This window comes from Falco rusticolus, chromosome 3 (assembly GCF_015220075.1).
Source record: "Falco rusticolus isolate bFalRus1 chromosome 3, bFalRus1.pri, whole genome shotgun sequence".
NCBI lineage: Eukaryota > Metazoa > Chordata > Aves > Falconiformes > Falconidae > Falco > Falco rusticolus.
Genome location: NC_051189.1, coordinates 40,117,993 through 40,134,554, shown reverse-complemented (window position 1 = coordinate 40,134,554; position 16,562 = coordinate 40,117,993). Strand labels below are relative to the sequence as shown.

At 38.8% G+C, this 16,562-nt stretch overlaps 1 protein-coding gene across 1 annotated transcript in view; it reads right to left on the bottom strand.

Moving 5' to 3' along the window:
* Nucleotides 1-13,573, bottom strand: part of TRPA1 (transient receptor potential cation channel subfamily A member 1) — a 37,780-nt gene extending 24,207 nt beyond the window's left edge. Inside the window, exons 1-8 of the mRNA XM_037380548.1 lie at nt 13,368-13,573; nt 10,581-10,743; nt 9,128-9,303; nt 7,224-7,331; nt 6,343-6,451; nt 5,842-5,987; nt 4,202-4,338; nt 1,973-2,021 (exon numbers count right to left, since the gene is read on the bottom strand). Coding sequence (XP_037236445.1) covers nt 1,973-2,021; nt 4,202-4,338; nt 5,842-5,987; nt 6,343-6,451; nt 7,224-7,331; nt 9,128-9,303; nt 10,581-10,743; nt 13,368-13,487 — 1,008 coding nt within the window. The 5' untranslated portion in view covers nt 13,488-13,573. The remainder of the gene's footprint in view (nt 1-1,972; nt 2,022-4,201; nt 4,339-5,841; nt 5,988-6,342; nt 6,452-7,223; nt 7,332-9,127; nt 9,304-10,580; nt 10,744-13,367) is intronic.
* Nucleotides 13,574-16,562: the final 2,989 nt, after the last annotated feature.

The window sequence follows — 16,562 nt, the reverse complement described above, 5'->3', positions numbered from 1 at the left end:
AAGATATGCAGGGAAAATGCTAACACACGAGCTAAACTATGAGAACCTCCTGATTTTCATGTCTTTATTTTCCTTTATAGTTGTCTACATAACTTGTAAATACAATTACACCATTTGCATGCACAAACCAAATACTGTGCACCTAATTATAAATGGCCACTTTAATATTATTCTTAAAGTCATTGTGCTTAAAATGCTTACTTTGCAAACCAGTTTGTAAGTAGTATTTCTTCGAAGCTAGAAAGTTTTGTAATGTTTAGAATTTACGTATATTGATCTAGGTTTCTGTCTTCTCCCTTTTCTTAAGACGTCAGTCTTCAGTTACGGCAAGTCATAGCTGTACATCTCACCAAAAAAAGAGCATGTACTCATTGCCATGTTATGTTGAGACCAAATGCAAAGTTATGAAAACCTCTGCAAGAAACATATGTAGATTTTGCTTCTGGTTTTTTGTGTAGCACATTGACCTACAACTCACAAAAAATTGGTGTAATTTAAATTTAAATAGCATACATAGTGTTCCTGGAGAATTCTGCTTAGCACAGATCATCTTACTTTTTCTGTCTAGAAGAGCTAGATGCAACACTAGATCTATTTACAATGGCTTTCATTTGCAGACACAAAAAGCACCAAAAATAAGATAACGGAAGTAATCATTGTAAGTTAATGTGCATGAAATGTGGATATTTAATGTATAAAATAAATAAATGTTCTTTGTTAAAAGCAGAAACCCATTCTGAAGTGGAATTTGCTGTTCCTTTTGAGCAGTAGCATTGCTCCACCTTTTCTTTTTCACTCTTGTGTACACCACAGCATAGGCGATACCTAGTGAGTCCAAGAGAGCACGCAGTGCAGGTTGTATGTGCCACATCTCATTAACCCCAGCTGGCATATTTTGGTCCATTCCCAGACAGGGCAAATGAAAAAGTCCTAAAGCTTAAAAACTGACATACTCTATATGGAAAGCTAAACAAACCCTCAGCATAGGTTCTGTGGAAGAGGCCAAAATAGTCAAAATGGCACTCAAGGAATACAAGTTCGTACTTAGAAAATGCAGTGTTAAAAGACATTTCTTCTAATATTTTGTGCACACAAGCCTCCACATGCAAAAACTTGTGCCTGTTATTTCTAACAAAACAAGTTGTTTTGTTAGACAAGTTTAAGCAGTCAAACCTCACCGTTGCACATATGAATTAAAAATAAGGACAACATCTAGTTTTGACTAAATTCAGTCCCCATAACAGAGTTTCTGAGAGAAGCAAAACTGTATGTAAAAGAGAATTTTTCTTGATATAATTATCATGAAATAAAGTAAAAAACCTAAACATATATAAAATGAAAAAGAAGTCTGATGACTTCTGAAAATTTCCTCAACCAAATGCAGCATATAATGAGTATTTGAGCCTTGTTTAATTGGTATAAATGGACACTTGGATCATAGCCAGTAGCATTCCTGGTTACATTTCTTCTCTTTCTCCCTCTTAATTATTCAGTGAAGAAATATAACCAAACTACATACAGTAAAAAATATTTCTAGATCATGCACAAACTTCATATGTCTATGTGACCCCAGAACAATCATGCGTACATACTTTAAAGAAAGGATTTTTTTTAAAAAAAAAATCAGATCAAATTCAATGCATGTTTAGCATTTATTTCTTATTTCATATCCTAAAAGTGAGGATGACTAAACCAGTTCACTATATTTGGTAAAAGATGTTTATGAAACTTTTCTGAGTAAGCAAAATGGAAATAAATTGCAAGTTTTCATCCTCTGTAACTGTGGAACACCATCATGGAGCCATAACTACTGTTGCACTGTAACTGTCAATAATGCATTATGAAATGTATATAAATCTATCTAAATAATGTATACCTGAGAACACATTCTCCTTTATTAATAACTCTATGCAGACCTGTAATAATAGATAGCAATATTCTTTATAAACATGTTGCTTGATTAAATATTTACCATTGAAATCAAATACTCTGCCAGTTCATAATGATCAAACAATGCTGTCCTGTGGGGAAAAATGCAAAAAATACAGTAACGTTAGAAAGGACAATGAAGTTTCAAGCCAAAGGGTAGCATTCTCCTCCATTAGCTGCATTTTCTAATATTTTCCAATAAATACTTAATATAAAAAGACAGAAAGATACCTTTATTACATAATTTATTTTAATAAATGGTTTTGATTTTTGTCATGGAATTTTCTTTTTAAACTAAGTTCAGTTCAATTAATACATTGAAAACTCACTGCAGGAAGCAAAGACCTTACTGGTAGGTCAACAGGCATTTTACCACTGATTTTTAACAGAATCAGTCATTTCATATTTCAGATCTTTTGCTGTATCACACAAGGTCAATATAGAATTCCATAAACTTCAGACTCAGTTTGTTCCAGGCAAACCTAATGTCTCAAAAACATTTCACTAATTTGATATTAAAAAAATAACTTCCTATATATTTTGTGTAATAATGCTAAAGTGGGGTTTAAATGACAATGTCTAAACGTGTATTCTGACTGTGGCAGGCAATTCTACTTGAAAAAATATAATACACTGATCAAAACTGTGGTGACATTTATTAATTTACTAAAAATATTTTACATCTGTCTATACACATGAAAAATTATCAGGGTTTATTCTACATTAAGACACTGAAATACAGGAAAAAATTGTGAAAGCAGCAAGCACAGCAAAACTATATAACATATATAGCTAATACACGCAGTCTAAATGTTTTCAGAAGTCAGACCTCTGTTAAATATTTTGACTCAATGACCAACACAGAAGGACAGTTCCAAGGTTGCACTGTATCTCAAAGATAACAGTTCCCTTAGCATTATAAGAGGTAATAACACTGGGTGTACTATAATTAGAACTGATTACTCAAAAGACATGTTTTAAAAATCATGTCATGGTTCCAAATAATTAAAGATACCTCCATTATCTACAGTAGACCCCTCCAGCCAGGCACAAATATTGAATGCTTCACACACGCTCAAAATAAATTCCAAGGTGGCTGAGGAGAAAGTGAAGTCATTTTATAAAACATTTAGATGGAAACATGACAGTAGGAATGTGAAAGGATCAAGTCCTGCCTATGCTTCACTGCTCCTTCACTTCTCAACAAGTTGATGTCACTATTCAGTTTATTTATGTTCTGAGAGATCTGGGTCATTTTCGACCTCTCTGATGGTTCTTGATAATATTTTCTTTCCTGTTTCACAAACACAGGTATTAAAAGTGTCATTCTTTTTACCAAGCTTTTTCCAAGGGCAATCTTTTTCATGCATATGACAGCCAGTCATCTATTAAGTAGTATGTTGTGTCTGCACAATTTTCTTTGGCATTCTGTCATCGCTTTGTCTTCAATCGTGTTCTATCATGGTAGCATTTCCATGTATACCCAAACCTTATCTTAAGTTTACAATACAGTCTCCTTGTAATTTCTTCAATTATCTTTGAATCATCTCCCCTGCCTCTGACTTTCTACTAATTATTTTATATTGTAATACACTTAAATGCAGTGAGACACATCTTTCTTGCAAAAATGTATAGATGGGGAAATATACTATCTTCCATGGAGCTGGTAGCCAGCACATCTAAGTGTCTTTCTGCCACAGAAGACTGAGGAAACTTCTCCACAGTCTAGTACTCTGGTTTCAAACGGAGTGTGAAAGACTAGAGAAGCCTAGAGGATTATTACATACACAAACACCATCTACAATTTTGTAGTCATAAAGAAGTGTACCAACATCTATTTGTTGGTAAGTATAAGGTAATTTTTTGAGGAAAAAAGAAAACATTTTTAAAGAATTTATATTTTTCACTCATTTCTGGAGAACATAATCCTATTAGATGAGGGCATTTGTTCCACAACCTCAGAGTCTGTTAACAATCCATGAACTTGTTCACCTACTATGCTGGAGGGAATTTTCAATACTGTTAGTGAGCATCCCTTGGCATGGTTCCAAGATAACTGGAACTCTTGATTTTGGGTGCAGCACAAAAACGTTTAGCATTCTGACCAAATTACTGACTCTATCACTAAAACCATCCCCCATCCCATGAAGTTGTTTCAACCCATATGGGTGTTCCAAAGTATACTATATAAAGTATAATTTGGTGCTGACAATAACTGAGAATATCATAGCTCACATAATTTACAGTGAAATCTGGCAGAGCAGCCTCCTACCTGTGAAGCAATGTTTCCTTATTCCCATCTACAGCATCAATAATGGATTCCTCACCAGCGTAGGATGACATCATTAATTTCACAATCTCAGTTGCTCCTTGAGTGGCAGCAAAATGAAGTGCTGTGCACTTTTCATTCTGTAAATGGGAAAATGAAACAACATTTAAATATTTAAACCCCAACAACCTAACCTCCAACCTCATAAACATACTAGTGAACTAGCCGGGATTCATGATTCTTAAATGCCTACATTTCTATGTAAGTAATGAAACTTTAGTCTTTAACTATAGTGGAACTCTAAAGAGATCTTAAAAACCAGAAAAGACTACAGAGGTAGTTTTAAAGGATTACTACAAAGCTTCTTATTGTTTTACACCAAGTCTCTAAGATATGAGATAATTACAGTCTTAGCAATCTTTGTAGTTGAATTAATAAACAGACACAGAGAGCACCCTTTAATACAAGAGATGAAGCAAAGGAAAACTACAGAAAACCATACATAGATCAATACAAATGAATAGCAAACAAATGTGCCCTTATAATACAGAAAATGTATTATTCTAAAATGTTTTTGACTTCCTTGAAAGGGATCTTCCTTAGAAGTAATTCTTCAATAAAATTTTCTGCAGGTTAAAAATAACTTGTTTTAATATGTTATTAAACTATTATAAGCTAGACAGTCATAAAATTACTAAGCAATAAAGTATTAGAACAATATGTGCCAGAACATGATTTAGCTAGATGGGACAAACTAACTTTGATACATGCCTGAGGCTTTTGACTTTCTCCTTTTTAGAACAGGAACATTTCAGTGAATGCGTTGGAATGGGCTTTTCCACAATGCCATAAGCATTCTCAAAAGGAGAGTCTTACCCATCACAAAATCAGCAGCATAAATCATCTCATTCAAAAGCTGCGTGTTCAAAGAATCAAACCAATAAAAGAAGGCTAAACCATGTTTATCTTTGCTCTCATGAGTTGATTTCAGCCTTGCAAACAATTTGATTAATGACAGATATCTGCAGAAATGTTTATTCATCATGAAGCTGGGCACAGGCCCTTACACCAACAGTATCACAGTAGCAGCAGTAGTATGAATTTGTGCTTGCTTACAAAGAAGATACTATAAAGGCCAAGGCAAGGCTAGGGATAAACAAGAATGATGAGAAAGGGTCAGATTGAAGATTCCACTTCTCGGAAGAGACGATAGCAGTTGCATAGTAAAGGGTTTCTAAAGAAGGCCGCACCATTCTGCAGAGTGCTCTCCCAGGCTCTGTTTATGACTCAAGGACTTCCTCAGCCAGAGGGGGTATCATTGTATGTAGTAGTTGAGAACCAATTTTTCCTCTATAGATCTGCCCAAATGTACTTTGAAATTTATTTTGAATTAATTTGAATTCAAATAAAAATTTGAAATGTATTTTCATATCCACAACACCCTATGTAAGTTGTGTAAAGAAACCTGGCATTTTGCCTGATTTGAACATGAGACTTTTTTTTTCATTTGCTGCTCCCTTGGTTTTGCATTGGAAGAGACCATGAGCACTGATTATCTGTTCAACTTTTTTTTCATACCGTTCAGAGATTTAGAAATACCTCGGTTTTACCAAAATTACATTTTGCTCCACTCTGAGTTTTACCTGTTTTAGATCAATTTGGGCTCCGAATTCAATGCACATTTTAATCATTTCAAGGTCTCCACTTTGAACCGCCAAATGAAGTGGACTGCACTTTCCATTATTGGTAAAATTGATGTGGGTTTTAGCAGAGTGACCCAATTCTTCACCTAAGACATGAAAATAAATGGATTTTTTTAAAGTGAGAATGAGATAACAGAAGATACAAAGGCTTTCAAAACAAGTATATTAACTGTGGAATAATATTCTCCTTCCTCAAAATACAAACCTTTCACATCTATCATTAAACAATGGGTGGACACGCATTTAGGAAAGCAGTTAGGCTGCAATCATACAAAAGTTATGAGCATGAATTACCCATAGGAATAATTGCATTAACTTCTTGTAAGTACAATCACAGTTATAAGTCCTTGTTTTCACAGTTCTTTGAGAATTAAAGCAGAAAATAGATAATGTTATTATAAACAATAAATCCTACTGAGTGTTTGGGAACAATGTATTTACCTTTTTTTAAAAGAATTTCCATACACGTCTTTGCACCTGAAAAGGCAGCTGCATGGATAGGCATACATCCTGTTTTGTTTGGTTTACATATTTTCCCTCCGTTTTCAATCTGGAAAATATCTGGATATAGCTTAATGACATACAGAAAATTCTGAATAATGAACATGCTATTACACAGAATCACAGAATGGTCAGGGTTGGAAGGGACCTCTGGAGATCATCTAGGCCAGGGGTCCTCAAACTACAGCCCGCGGGCTGGATATGGGCCCCCAGGGTCCTCCATCCGGCCCCCGGTATTTACAGAATCCCGCCCCCCCCCCGCCGGGGGCTGGAGGGGGAAACCAAGCAGCCGCAGATGACTGCCTGCCACTGCATCCGCGTGCCGGCCCCCTGGTTAAAAAGTTTGAGGACCCCTGGTCTAGGCCAACCCCCTGCTAAACATGTTCACCTAGAGAGGTTGCACGGGATCACGTCCAGGCGGGTTTTGAATGTCTCCAGAGAAAGAGACTCCACAGCCTCTCTGAGCAGCAGACACAGTCTCCTGGGTACCAGTCTCCTTTTTTTAAAATGCTGTATATGCATTGTGAAGTTTATACACAAACATCTTTTACATGTTATATCCATACATCTATAAATACATGTGCTTCATCTTGTGTTCTCATGACTTTCAAAATCAGTTTAAATTTTTTTGTAAGTTTGCCGCTCCGATATATTAATATATGCTCCTAAAAGGTTGTTTCTTAGTAATCTATGCAAAGCAACTTGAATACCAGATCCATGACTAACCGTCCTCCATTGAACAAAGACAGAACACAGGAACAGAATAACACTGCATCAAGGTAAACAAATTACATTAAAAATTGATGGATAATTATACCTACCAGAAGTGTCAGTGCTTCAGGATTATCCTTGTAACATGCAACAATTATAGGTGTGTTCCCTGCTTCACCTTCCAAATTAACATCTGTACTGCTATGCTGTACTAAAATCTAAATGGTTAAGAAAACATTCAGTCAGCCATAAGCCAAACACAACAATGAAGGCCTATTCCGTTACTTTTGTTGTTTATCACCCATAGCACTCTTGCAACTTGCTCTTTTCGCATGCCAACAGCCCGCAACACACAGGCAGAGGAGCGGGAGAATGTAGAAAAATGCAGGTAAGAACAGAAAAGCAAAGTAAAATTCTTTACAGCAGACAGCTGGGTAACTAGATTAAACACTGTATATAGCTGCACAGCAGCTGAAAGTTTTATTTAACAATTTTCCCAATACTGGGACAAAAACCTTTTCTGTAGCAAAGTGCAGATGGGGATTTTTAACCAAAGTTTGTTATAATGTCTTGTAACGTTCTGTATTCCCTGGAAAGTGGCAATGTTGTAGATCCTGCTCGATTAGGCATCTATTGGACAGATATAAAATACCAAGGGAAACAAGAAAATTGAAACAGGGACCCTTCCAATCCTGAACTCCTGCTTCAGTCCCTATGTTAACAGTTAACACTGAGCTATCAGTATCACCAAGTACCTCTATGACTGCTTCCAGCATTTTTTGAGAAGCGAAGGATCTAGAAATGATCATGATTGTACTGCACCCCATATTTATTCCTCTACCTACATATTTATTTAATTGTCATAGTAACTCCAAAGAATTTTACTGTACTGGAGGGACTGGCACATTTCAATCACTCTCAGGCAATTTGACAACAGAAACCAAAAGGAGAATTAGCTTGAATACACAATGGGAGGGGGGTAGGAGGGGGAATGAGAGCACGCATTTAGTCAAGAGCAGAGCTGTAAAATAACTCAAACCCAGAACTTGACACAAAGGCCATTTAAAAAACTCCATTGTATTTCAGATTTTTCTGTTCTTAATTCATAATAAAATCAGATTTTGTAAAAGACGTGAGGACAGTGAAATATTTCATCATTGAAAATTTCTAAAGGATTTTAAGTCTTGAACAGAGGAATATGGTTTTCTTTTGGGTTTTTTTTTGATGAAGTAATAAAAAAGACAACTTTAAAGGGAGAAGCAAGTGATACAGTTTTAAGATTGCATTCACCTTGTAAATTCAAAACCTTTACAAATTCTAAAATTCTATCCAAATGCTGCATATGAAGAAAACATTCTCATTGCACTTGGACAAATGATGAAAAAATTATGGTGCTTAAAATCTCCATGCTGTTGCTATTTTACAAGGTTCAAAATGGACACCTTAGTAATTTCTTCACAATATATTTTTGTGATTTTTAATTGCAGCTTTAGTTCTGCTATTATTCAAATTATTATTAAAATCTTGGTTTTAAGAACTGTGTTTTCTGACTAATTTTAATCTGGTTTTCATTAAAAAAATGCAATATGAAACTAGAAAATGTTGATACTTCTATGACTCCCTATACAATTTAAAAAAAAATAAAATCAGAACATAAACATTTGAAATGACACGTGCCTACATGAAATTTTAGTGTTAAAAAGAACCTTTTTTTCTTTTGAAAAATAACTTTCTGAACTTTTAAAATTCAGAAACTAAAAGAATTCTCCATGAAATGTAACAACTACTATCATTACATAAATATCAGTATTTATATAAATCAGTAGGTTATTTTTGACTTGCTGTGCTAAGAAGACACAAACATTTCTATAAGCATCCTATGTTACACAACCTACTCTCTAAACAAAGCACACAGGGGAGATACAGCATGTATAAACAAGGTCTTGGCATTCTGCACGCAGCTGCTGTTGAGCTACTTATTAAGTCTGTAGATTTATGAGGACTGTAGACTTACCTTAACAATTTCATTATGCAGGGACTGCACTGCCATGTGCAAAGGTGCCATCATATTGGAGTTCAGAATGTTTGGATTGGCTCCCCTGCTAAGAAGCAAACTAACACTTTCAACCTGGTTTTTCTTTGTGGCCCAGTGCAGTGGGGTATTTCCAGAAGAATCCATCACATTTAGTACTAGGCCAAAAGAGAGAAAACAAAAACAAAACCAAAGCAAAATCATCACATGTTCTGATTGTACTGGAAAAAAAAAAAAAAAAAAAAGTGTCCTCAATGGAGGTTTAGGTCTGTGCTACTGCATTTCTTTGAAGAAAAAAAAGGAAAGATTCCATGTCACACAGTGCATTGTGTTATCTTGATTAAATATTGTGCTGAATACGCAGTATTAGTTAGAGAGATGGGAGGAGTGAAACATCTGTTTCTTGCACATTATTTTTCTCCCACCAAGGGTTACTTGATTTCTCTTTCCTTGTCTCTTCTCTTTCCTATCTTACTCAACTTTGCAGCTATTGCTTTAGAGGATGCACAAAACAAGTGTATGTGAATAACTAAAATAAGAGATACTGAATAAGTGCTTGTAAATTGTAAGATCAAAGACCCTATCTATTCTGATTCACTTGAGAACACAGAAGTCAATCCATTCATGCCCAGTGATAAAAATGGTCTATTGTACACATATATTCTGAGATTCAAAATTTCAAATAAACTTAAACAAATATTCTAAAAAATCAAGACAAAAGTTATATACTGAAAAGAAAAATAAATTTCAGCCAGAGTAGTCTAAAATTAGATTGGCCATCACTGGGTGAAAAAATGAGCTTTTCAGGGCTATTGTATGTTTGCTCAGTAGCTCACAGTCTATCAGTGGAGTACTATGTAGTTCACAACGCTTACTAATAGCTACTAAACGACACTTTTTACACAGAAAGTTTTTCCATCATTGAAGGCCCCCATATTCTCCTATGTACCACTTCTTCCCTAAACTTTTTTAGATGGCCTATCTCATCAAATGTTTACTCTTCCCCGCTACTAATTAAGTTATACATTGTTACAATGACAACTTCAATGACAAGCATAAGAAGCCAAATTAATTCTCTTTTAAATTTCCTGTATTAGAAATGTAACAAAAGACACATAACATAAATAAGGAAGACAAAAAGTCAGCCTACTTGTACTTCACTGAAGTTTTCTTTTTTATTTCTGAGGACTGTAAACCTGAGTCCCAACAAAATAAGATATATTGATTCACTGCATTAGAGAGAAAACAGTCCTAACAAAAAGGGCAACCCAAACCACACCTGAGACACTGCAAACTGTGGCAGACAGTCTGAATTCTATTTAAAACTGTAAATGTAGATAACAAATACCAGTTCTGCTTCAGTTGAGTAACAAACATTTAGATTATTGAACATTTTTATTCTATAAAATAAGATATTTCATAAAATGTGTCTTACCTTCACAGGAAGAATCGTCTATGATCAGCTGCATTAATTCTATTTGACCTCCTTCCGCAGCGTGATGCAGTGGGGTGGCATTTAATTCATCCACTTTGGTAAGCCCAGAACGATTCTTCTTAATGAAGCTCCTTAGCCTACAGGCGCTTCCATCTGAAATCACCTATTTTGGACACAAATTTTCTTATTTTCTCATTCTTTTAATAGGCAAAATGTTAGCAATGCTATAATGTGTTACTGTGGGCATGTTACCACTCAATAATTCTCCCCCAACTGTTTCGTTGCATACAGAAGTACACAAATCCTGATCAAATTGAGTTAACAGTCAAACTCAGATCGATTTAATTGGTTGTAAAATCAGACCCAGATGAGAAACAGTGCAGAATTAACAAAAATGGAAATTATCTTGAATACATTATTTTGTCTTCTGTTGTACATCCAAGATCCTCCCTCCACCATGGAAAATCTCAAAAAAGCAAATTCATCACTTACTGTTTTATACTCTCTACAGCTTTGGCCATGCCAGATACATTCAACAGAGAGGAAAAAATAATAATCTAGACAAATGCCTTTTCTAGATCTTTCTATTATGCCCTATGCTCTCAAGTTCAGCTGTTGGGTTTCTGTGATGTTATGTCAGAGCAACCGATAAATTCTTTAATTTCATCAGTATCCTAAAAGCATCCCATAGGCTACTATCTCAGCCTGAAACAACCCAGCATCTTCATAGCACAGTACAATAAAACCCCCTCTGACAGCTCAGCCCACTTATACCTTGATACCTTCCTGGTACTGTGCTTTGCAACTGAAGCCCACTATGGCAACATTGCTGATACTTTATGATGTTCTCCAAATATTTTTGTTAAAGAGTGTTTCAAAATCCATAGTTGTATATGAAGAAAAGTGATAGAAAAAAATGATTGCAGTAGAAGGGGCAATAATTTAAAACCAAGTTATTAAAAAGTTAACAGGGAATAAGAACAATTCCACAACATTAAAAAAAAAAAAAGGAAAGAAAAATGCATATCAAAAATAATGCAAAGTTTCCCAATGATGTGTAAGCAAGCAAAGGGTAAAAAAAATGCAAATCCTCTAAAATCACTGTTCCTTCTCAGCTGCAAAAGAAAAGGAAAACTTTGCTCTCCAGGATTGCCTGAGCCACAACGACTCAACTATTGTTGCTGTCAAGAAGGAAATACACATTACCGGCAGCCCATTCATACTCTTAAGCACGTGTTTAACTTAACTTCAGCTTAGCCACACTGACCTCAAAGAGGTTACTTCTGTCAACAACGTTGCAAATGCGTTTAAAGATTTAGAAGACTGGGGCCAGTACAGGAGTAACATCTGCTTCAAAAGTGCAATCAGAAAAAGATAATTTCCGTTGTGGAAAGGGTACTTAACTTTCAACTGTCACAAAAATAAGAGGTCAATTACATACACAAATATCTATACATTTTATACACATCAAAAAGCTATTTAAGAAAACCTTATTACAAAGCCCAGTATCTTCTATTCCTTCTAATATTCTAACTTATTTTAATTTTAATGAATTTTAAATCTTTCTATTGATTTAGACCACATTTTACCACTCATTACATTGGAATTTTTCATCAGTAAGACCAAATGTGGCATGATGATAATTTCTGTCAACAAAAATAAGATTTTTCAGCCAATAATGCAGTGTTTCATTAATAAAATGGGAAAGGAAGAAATCAGTTGGGTCTTCTCAGTACTTTGGTTGGTTGGTTCAAAACAGCAAAGCAAGTTATTTTAAACAACAGCAGCTGCTTTGCCCTTCACCTGAACAGCTCCGGTGGCAGATCACCCACCACAGTGACAAGCTGTATTATGCTGAAGAGGTGCTGCTCAGGACTATAGCTAGCACACAGAAAACAAGGCTGGAAATGACCTCAAGAGGTCTTTAAACTCATTCACATACTTTGTCAAATTCTTTTAGCCTGCTCTTACAAATCTCCTAAGTTACCCAAGTCATTCATCCTATAAGCAACCTCTTCCTTCGCTTGATATGTCTTAACTCTTAGAAAAGGCTTCCCTGACACTTGGTCTGGGTCTCCCTAGCTGCAATATACATGCACAACTTCTTGTTCTGTTCTCTGTGCAAAAGAGAAGGTGTTAGATCCTTCCTGGCAGCAATTTCGCATTTGTAGGTTGGTGCTGCTGGTTCCCTTTGCCTTCATTACAGTCCCAGCGCTTCTAAACCTTCCAGACGTTTTTGCTAGACGGTCTGCTGATTCCCATCATAACTTCTGGACCGCCCTCTAAGAGTGGGACCTTTTCTGGGGAGCCATGCCCGGGGGGGATGTGAGCCCACGGCAGCTGCCTGCCACCCACCCCTGCGACCCTGCGTCCTCCTTCGCCAGCTCCCCTCCCGCATCCCCACTCGCCCCGGCTCGGACTTGGCCACACAACGCCGCAGTGTCCTGTGCCTTCACACCCCATGGCCAGGGAGGCTCCCAGCCCCTCTCCCACCCCTCGGCTCTTCCCTCACGGCTCCCTTGACGAGTGAGGGGAAAGGGTCTCCTGGAGCAAAGGGTGTCCGGGACACAAACAGTGCCAAGCCCGCACAGCTGCCTCCAATCCTGACTTCGCCCCCACCCACCGCACCCTCCACCTTCACCCTCCGCGTCCCAGCGCCCTCCCAGCCTTGGGCAACGTCTCGTCCCACGCCGGCCTCGGTGTTTCGGGCAGCTGGGCTGCCCCCTCACTCACACCCGCCACCCCGCTCCCGGGACCGCCACTCGCTCCGCGCCCCGCCGCACGCACCTTGAAGACATCCTGCGAGGCGACGGAGGCGGCATCCGCCTCGCAGACGACGCCCTGGTAGGAGCTGGAGGCCGCCGCCTTCTCCCGCGCCTGGCAGAGCCGCAGCAGCGAGCGCTTCATGGCGCCCACCCGCCCGGCTCCGAGCAGCGCCCGCCCCGCCCGCTCCGGAGACCTGCGAGGCGAGAGACAGAGTGACGGCCCGTGCCGAGGCCGCGCCCGGCCACCCCGCGAAGCGGCGGCAGGAGGCGGGGAAAGCGGGCGGGGGCGCTCCCGCCGCGGACCCCGGCAGGCAGAGCTGCCCTCCGCCGCGCCGACGGGCAGGTCCGGGCGGTCCCCCGCAGGGGCCGCCGCCTGGACCCGCGCTGCGTGGGCGCTGGGCGGCCGCCCCCGCAGCCGGGTGGGGAGCCGCGGCGGCCACCGCTGACGGAGTTAACGGCCACCGCTGGGTTTTAGGGGGTATGTGGCAGTGACAGAGGTCCCTGGAGGTGCGCGCATCTGTACGTGCAGAGCTGCAGGGCGGAGAGCACAGTGTGCAAATATGAAAGTAAATAAACGCAGAGCGCAGCCGGAGGAGCGAAGCCGGGCTCTCGGCGCAGCCCGCGCGGAGAGGGGCCGGGGCGGCCGGGCAGCGCCGCTGCCGCCGTCTGCGGGGCCGAGGGGACGGCCTGCACCCGCCTCCCGGCTTTAACACGGTTAGTCGAGTTTCCTACGCTTCGCTTTTCGGTATTTCCTTTGTAGTCACAACATTTTCTTGTACGATTTTTTTACCAGCGAGTTTGGAGCAGCGCAGGAAAGCGATGGGAAGAGTACAGAAAGGGAGCAGCTCGAAGCGTTTCGATGGGTTAATTGCGAAAGCGACTTTAACTGAGTCATTCTTCTCAAACGGAATTCCACAGGTGTATCTCGGAGAACTAACGGTTTACTTAAGGCGATAGGACGAGCCCTACCGGCGGTCGGGCAGGGCTCGGGCGGAGCGGCGGGGGCTCACGGGTGGCAGCTGCCGGCGCCCCCACGGTTTATGGCAGCGGCAGCTTCGGGGGTGCCGCAGCCAGGTGTCCGGCCAGCGCAGCCTGTTCACAGCCGTCATCGGCAACTCTCCACGGATTCGTTTTGAACTCTTTTATGCTGTCCGTGCCACAACATTCTGTGCACTAAGTGCCGTAATTTCATTATGTGTTTGTGAAAAATGCTTTCTTTTACCACTAGCTTCCCTTGGTGCTCCCTAGTGTTTTTATTTTGAGAAATGGAGAGTTGTTCTCTATTTTTTTAAAATCCCTGTTAGTGCTCATGATTTCGCAAATTTCTTCCAGCTATTTGCTCACTAATCAGGCTTCATTCGTATGGTTTTTCTTCTTAGGGATGCCATTTTGTATCTCTGAACAACCTCATCCTGCTACTCTGCATCATTTCCATGTTCCTTTTGAAATGGGATGGCAAGACCTACAGGCTGAAGTCAAGGTATATTTGAGCAATAGTACCAACTGTTTATTCAATTTTTTCTTCATTCCTCACCTAAGTGCTCACAAAGGCATTCGATTTTTTTGAATGCCACAGAGCTAAGTTCCCTGAGAAACACCACAATCCCTTTTCTAAGTGGAGATAGTATAAAAAAATAGCACTTGTGCTATACTCACTGGTATGAGGATAATTAGGGTTATATTTCCTCTGTGTACCCACCTAGCATTTATCAGCATTTAATTTCATCTGACATTTCATTACTGTATCACCAAACCTTGTGGGATCTCCCACAACCATCTACATTTTTGGTCATTCTGAAAAATTCAATAATGCCTTCCATATCACCAGAATGTCTTTGCACCGTTGATCCCAACACTGGCTTTAAGGGGTCCTTGCCCTGAGAAAGTTTATTTCTATTCCATTTTTTTTTTTAAACCCTTAACCCAGATTCAGAAAAACCTTCCCGCCTGTCTTAAGACAGTTTATTTTCATTAAGAGACTGAGGAAGGACCTTGTTGAAGAACTTTCCTAAATGCACTTACCACTGGTATTTGTACCTTTACACTTGCCGATTCCTTCAGAGTTTCACTGGCATGTGTAACACCAGACTTCTCTCTACAAATGGTGTGTTTGTTGTTTTGATCGTGGAGCTTTTAACTCCAGAATCATTTATAGTAAGTTGCTTAAGGTACACAACCTTAATTAAGTAGTCTTAAGATCATAAGACTAAATAGTCCTAAGACTAACTGGGTGGTTTTAAGTGCTTGTGATGTAGAGCTTTGGTCCTATTATTTATCAGGCAACATTAACAAATGGAACAAAAAATGTTTCTTCAGCCCACATTCTGCCATAGCCCATAGATATTGCATACATTCAACAGCAGTACATTAAGGCACATTTTAGTGTTATGTCATCATTAATTGTGACCAAAAGAAACACGGTCATTTATGCTATAGCAAGAAAGCTACACTCAAGATAGTCATTAGTGCCTGCAGAGATTCTATTTATGTGATTTGGGATTAAGTCACAGGAGGAGCCCTCTGTATTTCTAAAGCCTTTACCTTGTACTTCGACTAGGAGCAGCCTCAATGAGATTGTTCACCTTCCCATGGTGAGGTCCCTTTGAATTCTCTGTCTGACCTTAACTTTTCTGTTGCTCATAGTACTCATTGTGAGAAATTAAGCTCAACAAATAACAGTCTAGATATCATATAAAGAAAATAAATGTTATTTTCTGCAAGAATCATTACTGGGAAATAGAGGTATTGCTGAATCATTAGTAAGCACTAGTAAATCTATCATCCATTTTTTTCTTAACATCCCCTAAATTGCAGTCAGAGTAATGCTATGAAACAACAGAAGTCATGATCCTCAAACAGCCATGGTTTTACTTATTTTCTTCAATCAGATAATACTGCCCCCTTCTTTTAAAATTACTCTTAGTTTTCAGTCTTCTATTAAATGTTCAGAAGAATGTTCAGAGCATGACAAATAATACAAAGGTTTTCCATTCCCAGGAGGAATCAAATGGAATTTTAAGTGGGCTGACCACAGCTTTTATTTCTGCATAATGATTTGACATAAGGAACTAATTCACATAAGTAATCAGAGTGTAACCTTTCTTGCAGCTGTTTTTCCCAAGAGTAGATTAAAACACGTTTATACCATTTTATTTCAAACATGATCCTGCTAATGGTAGAATAGTGAATCCATTAGTACAAGCAAAATTCACTAAAG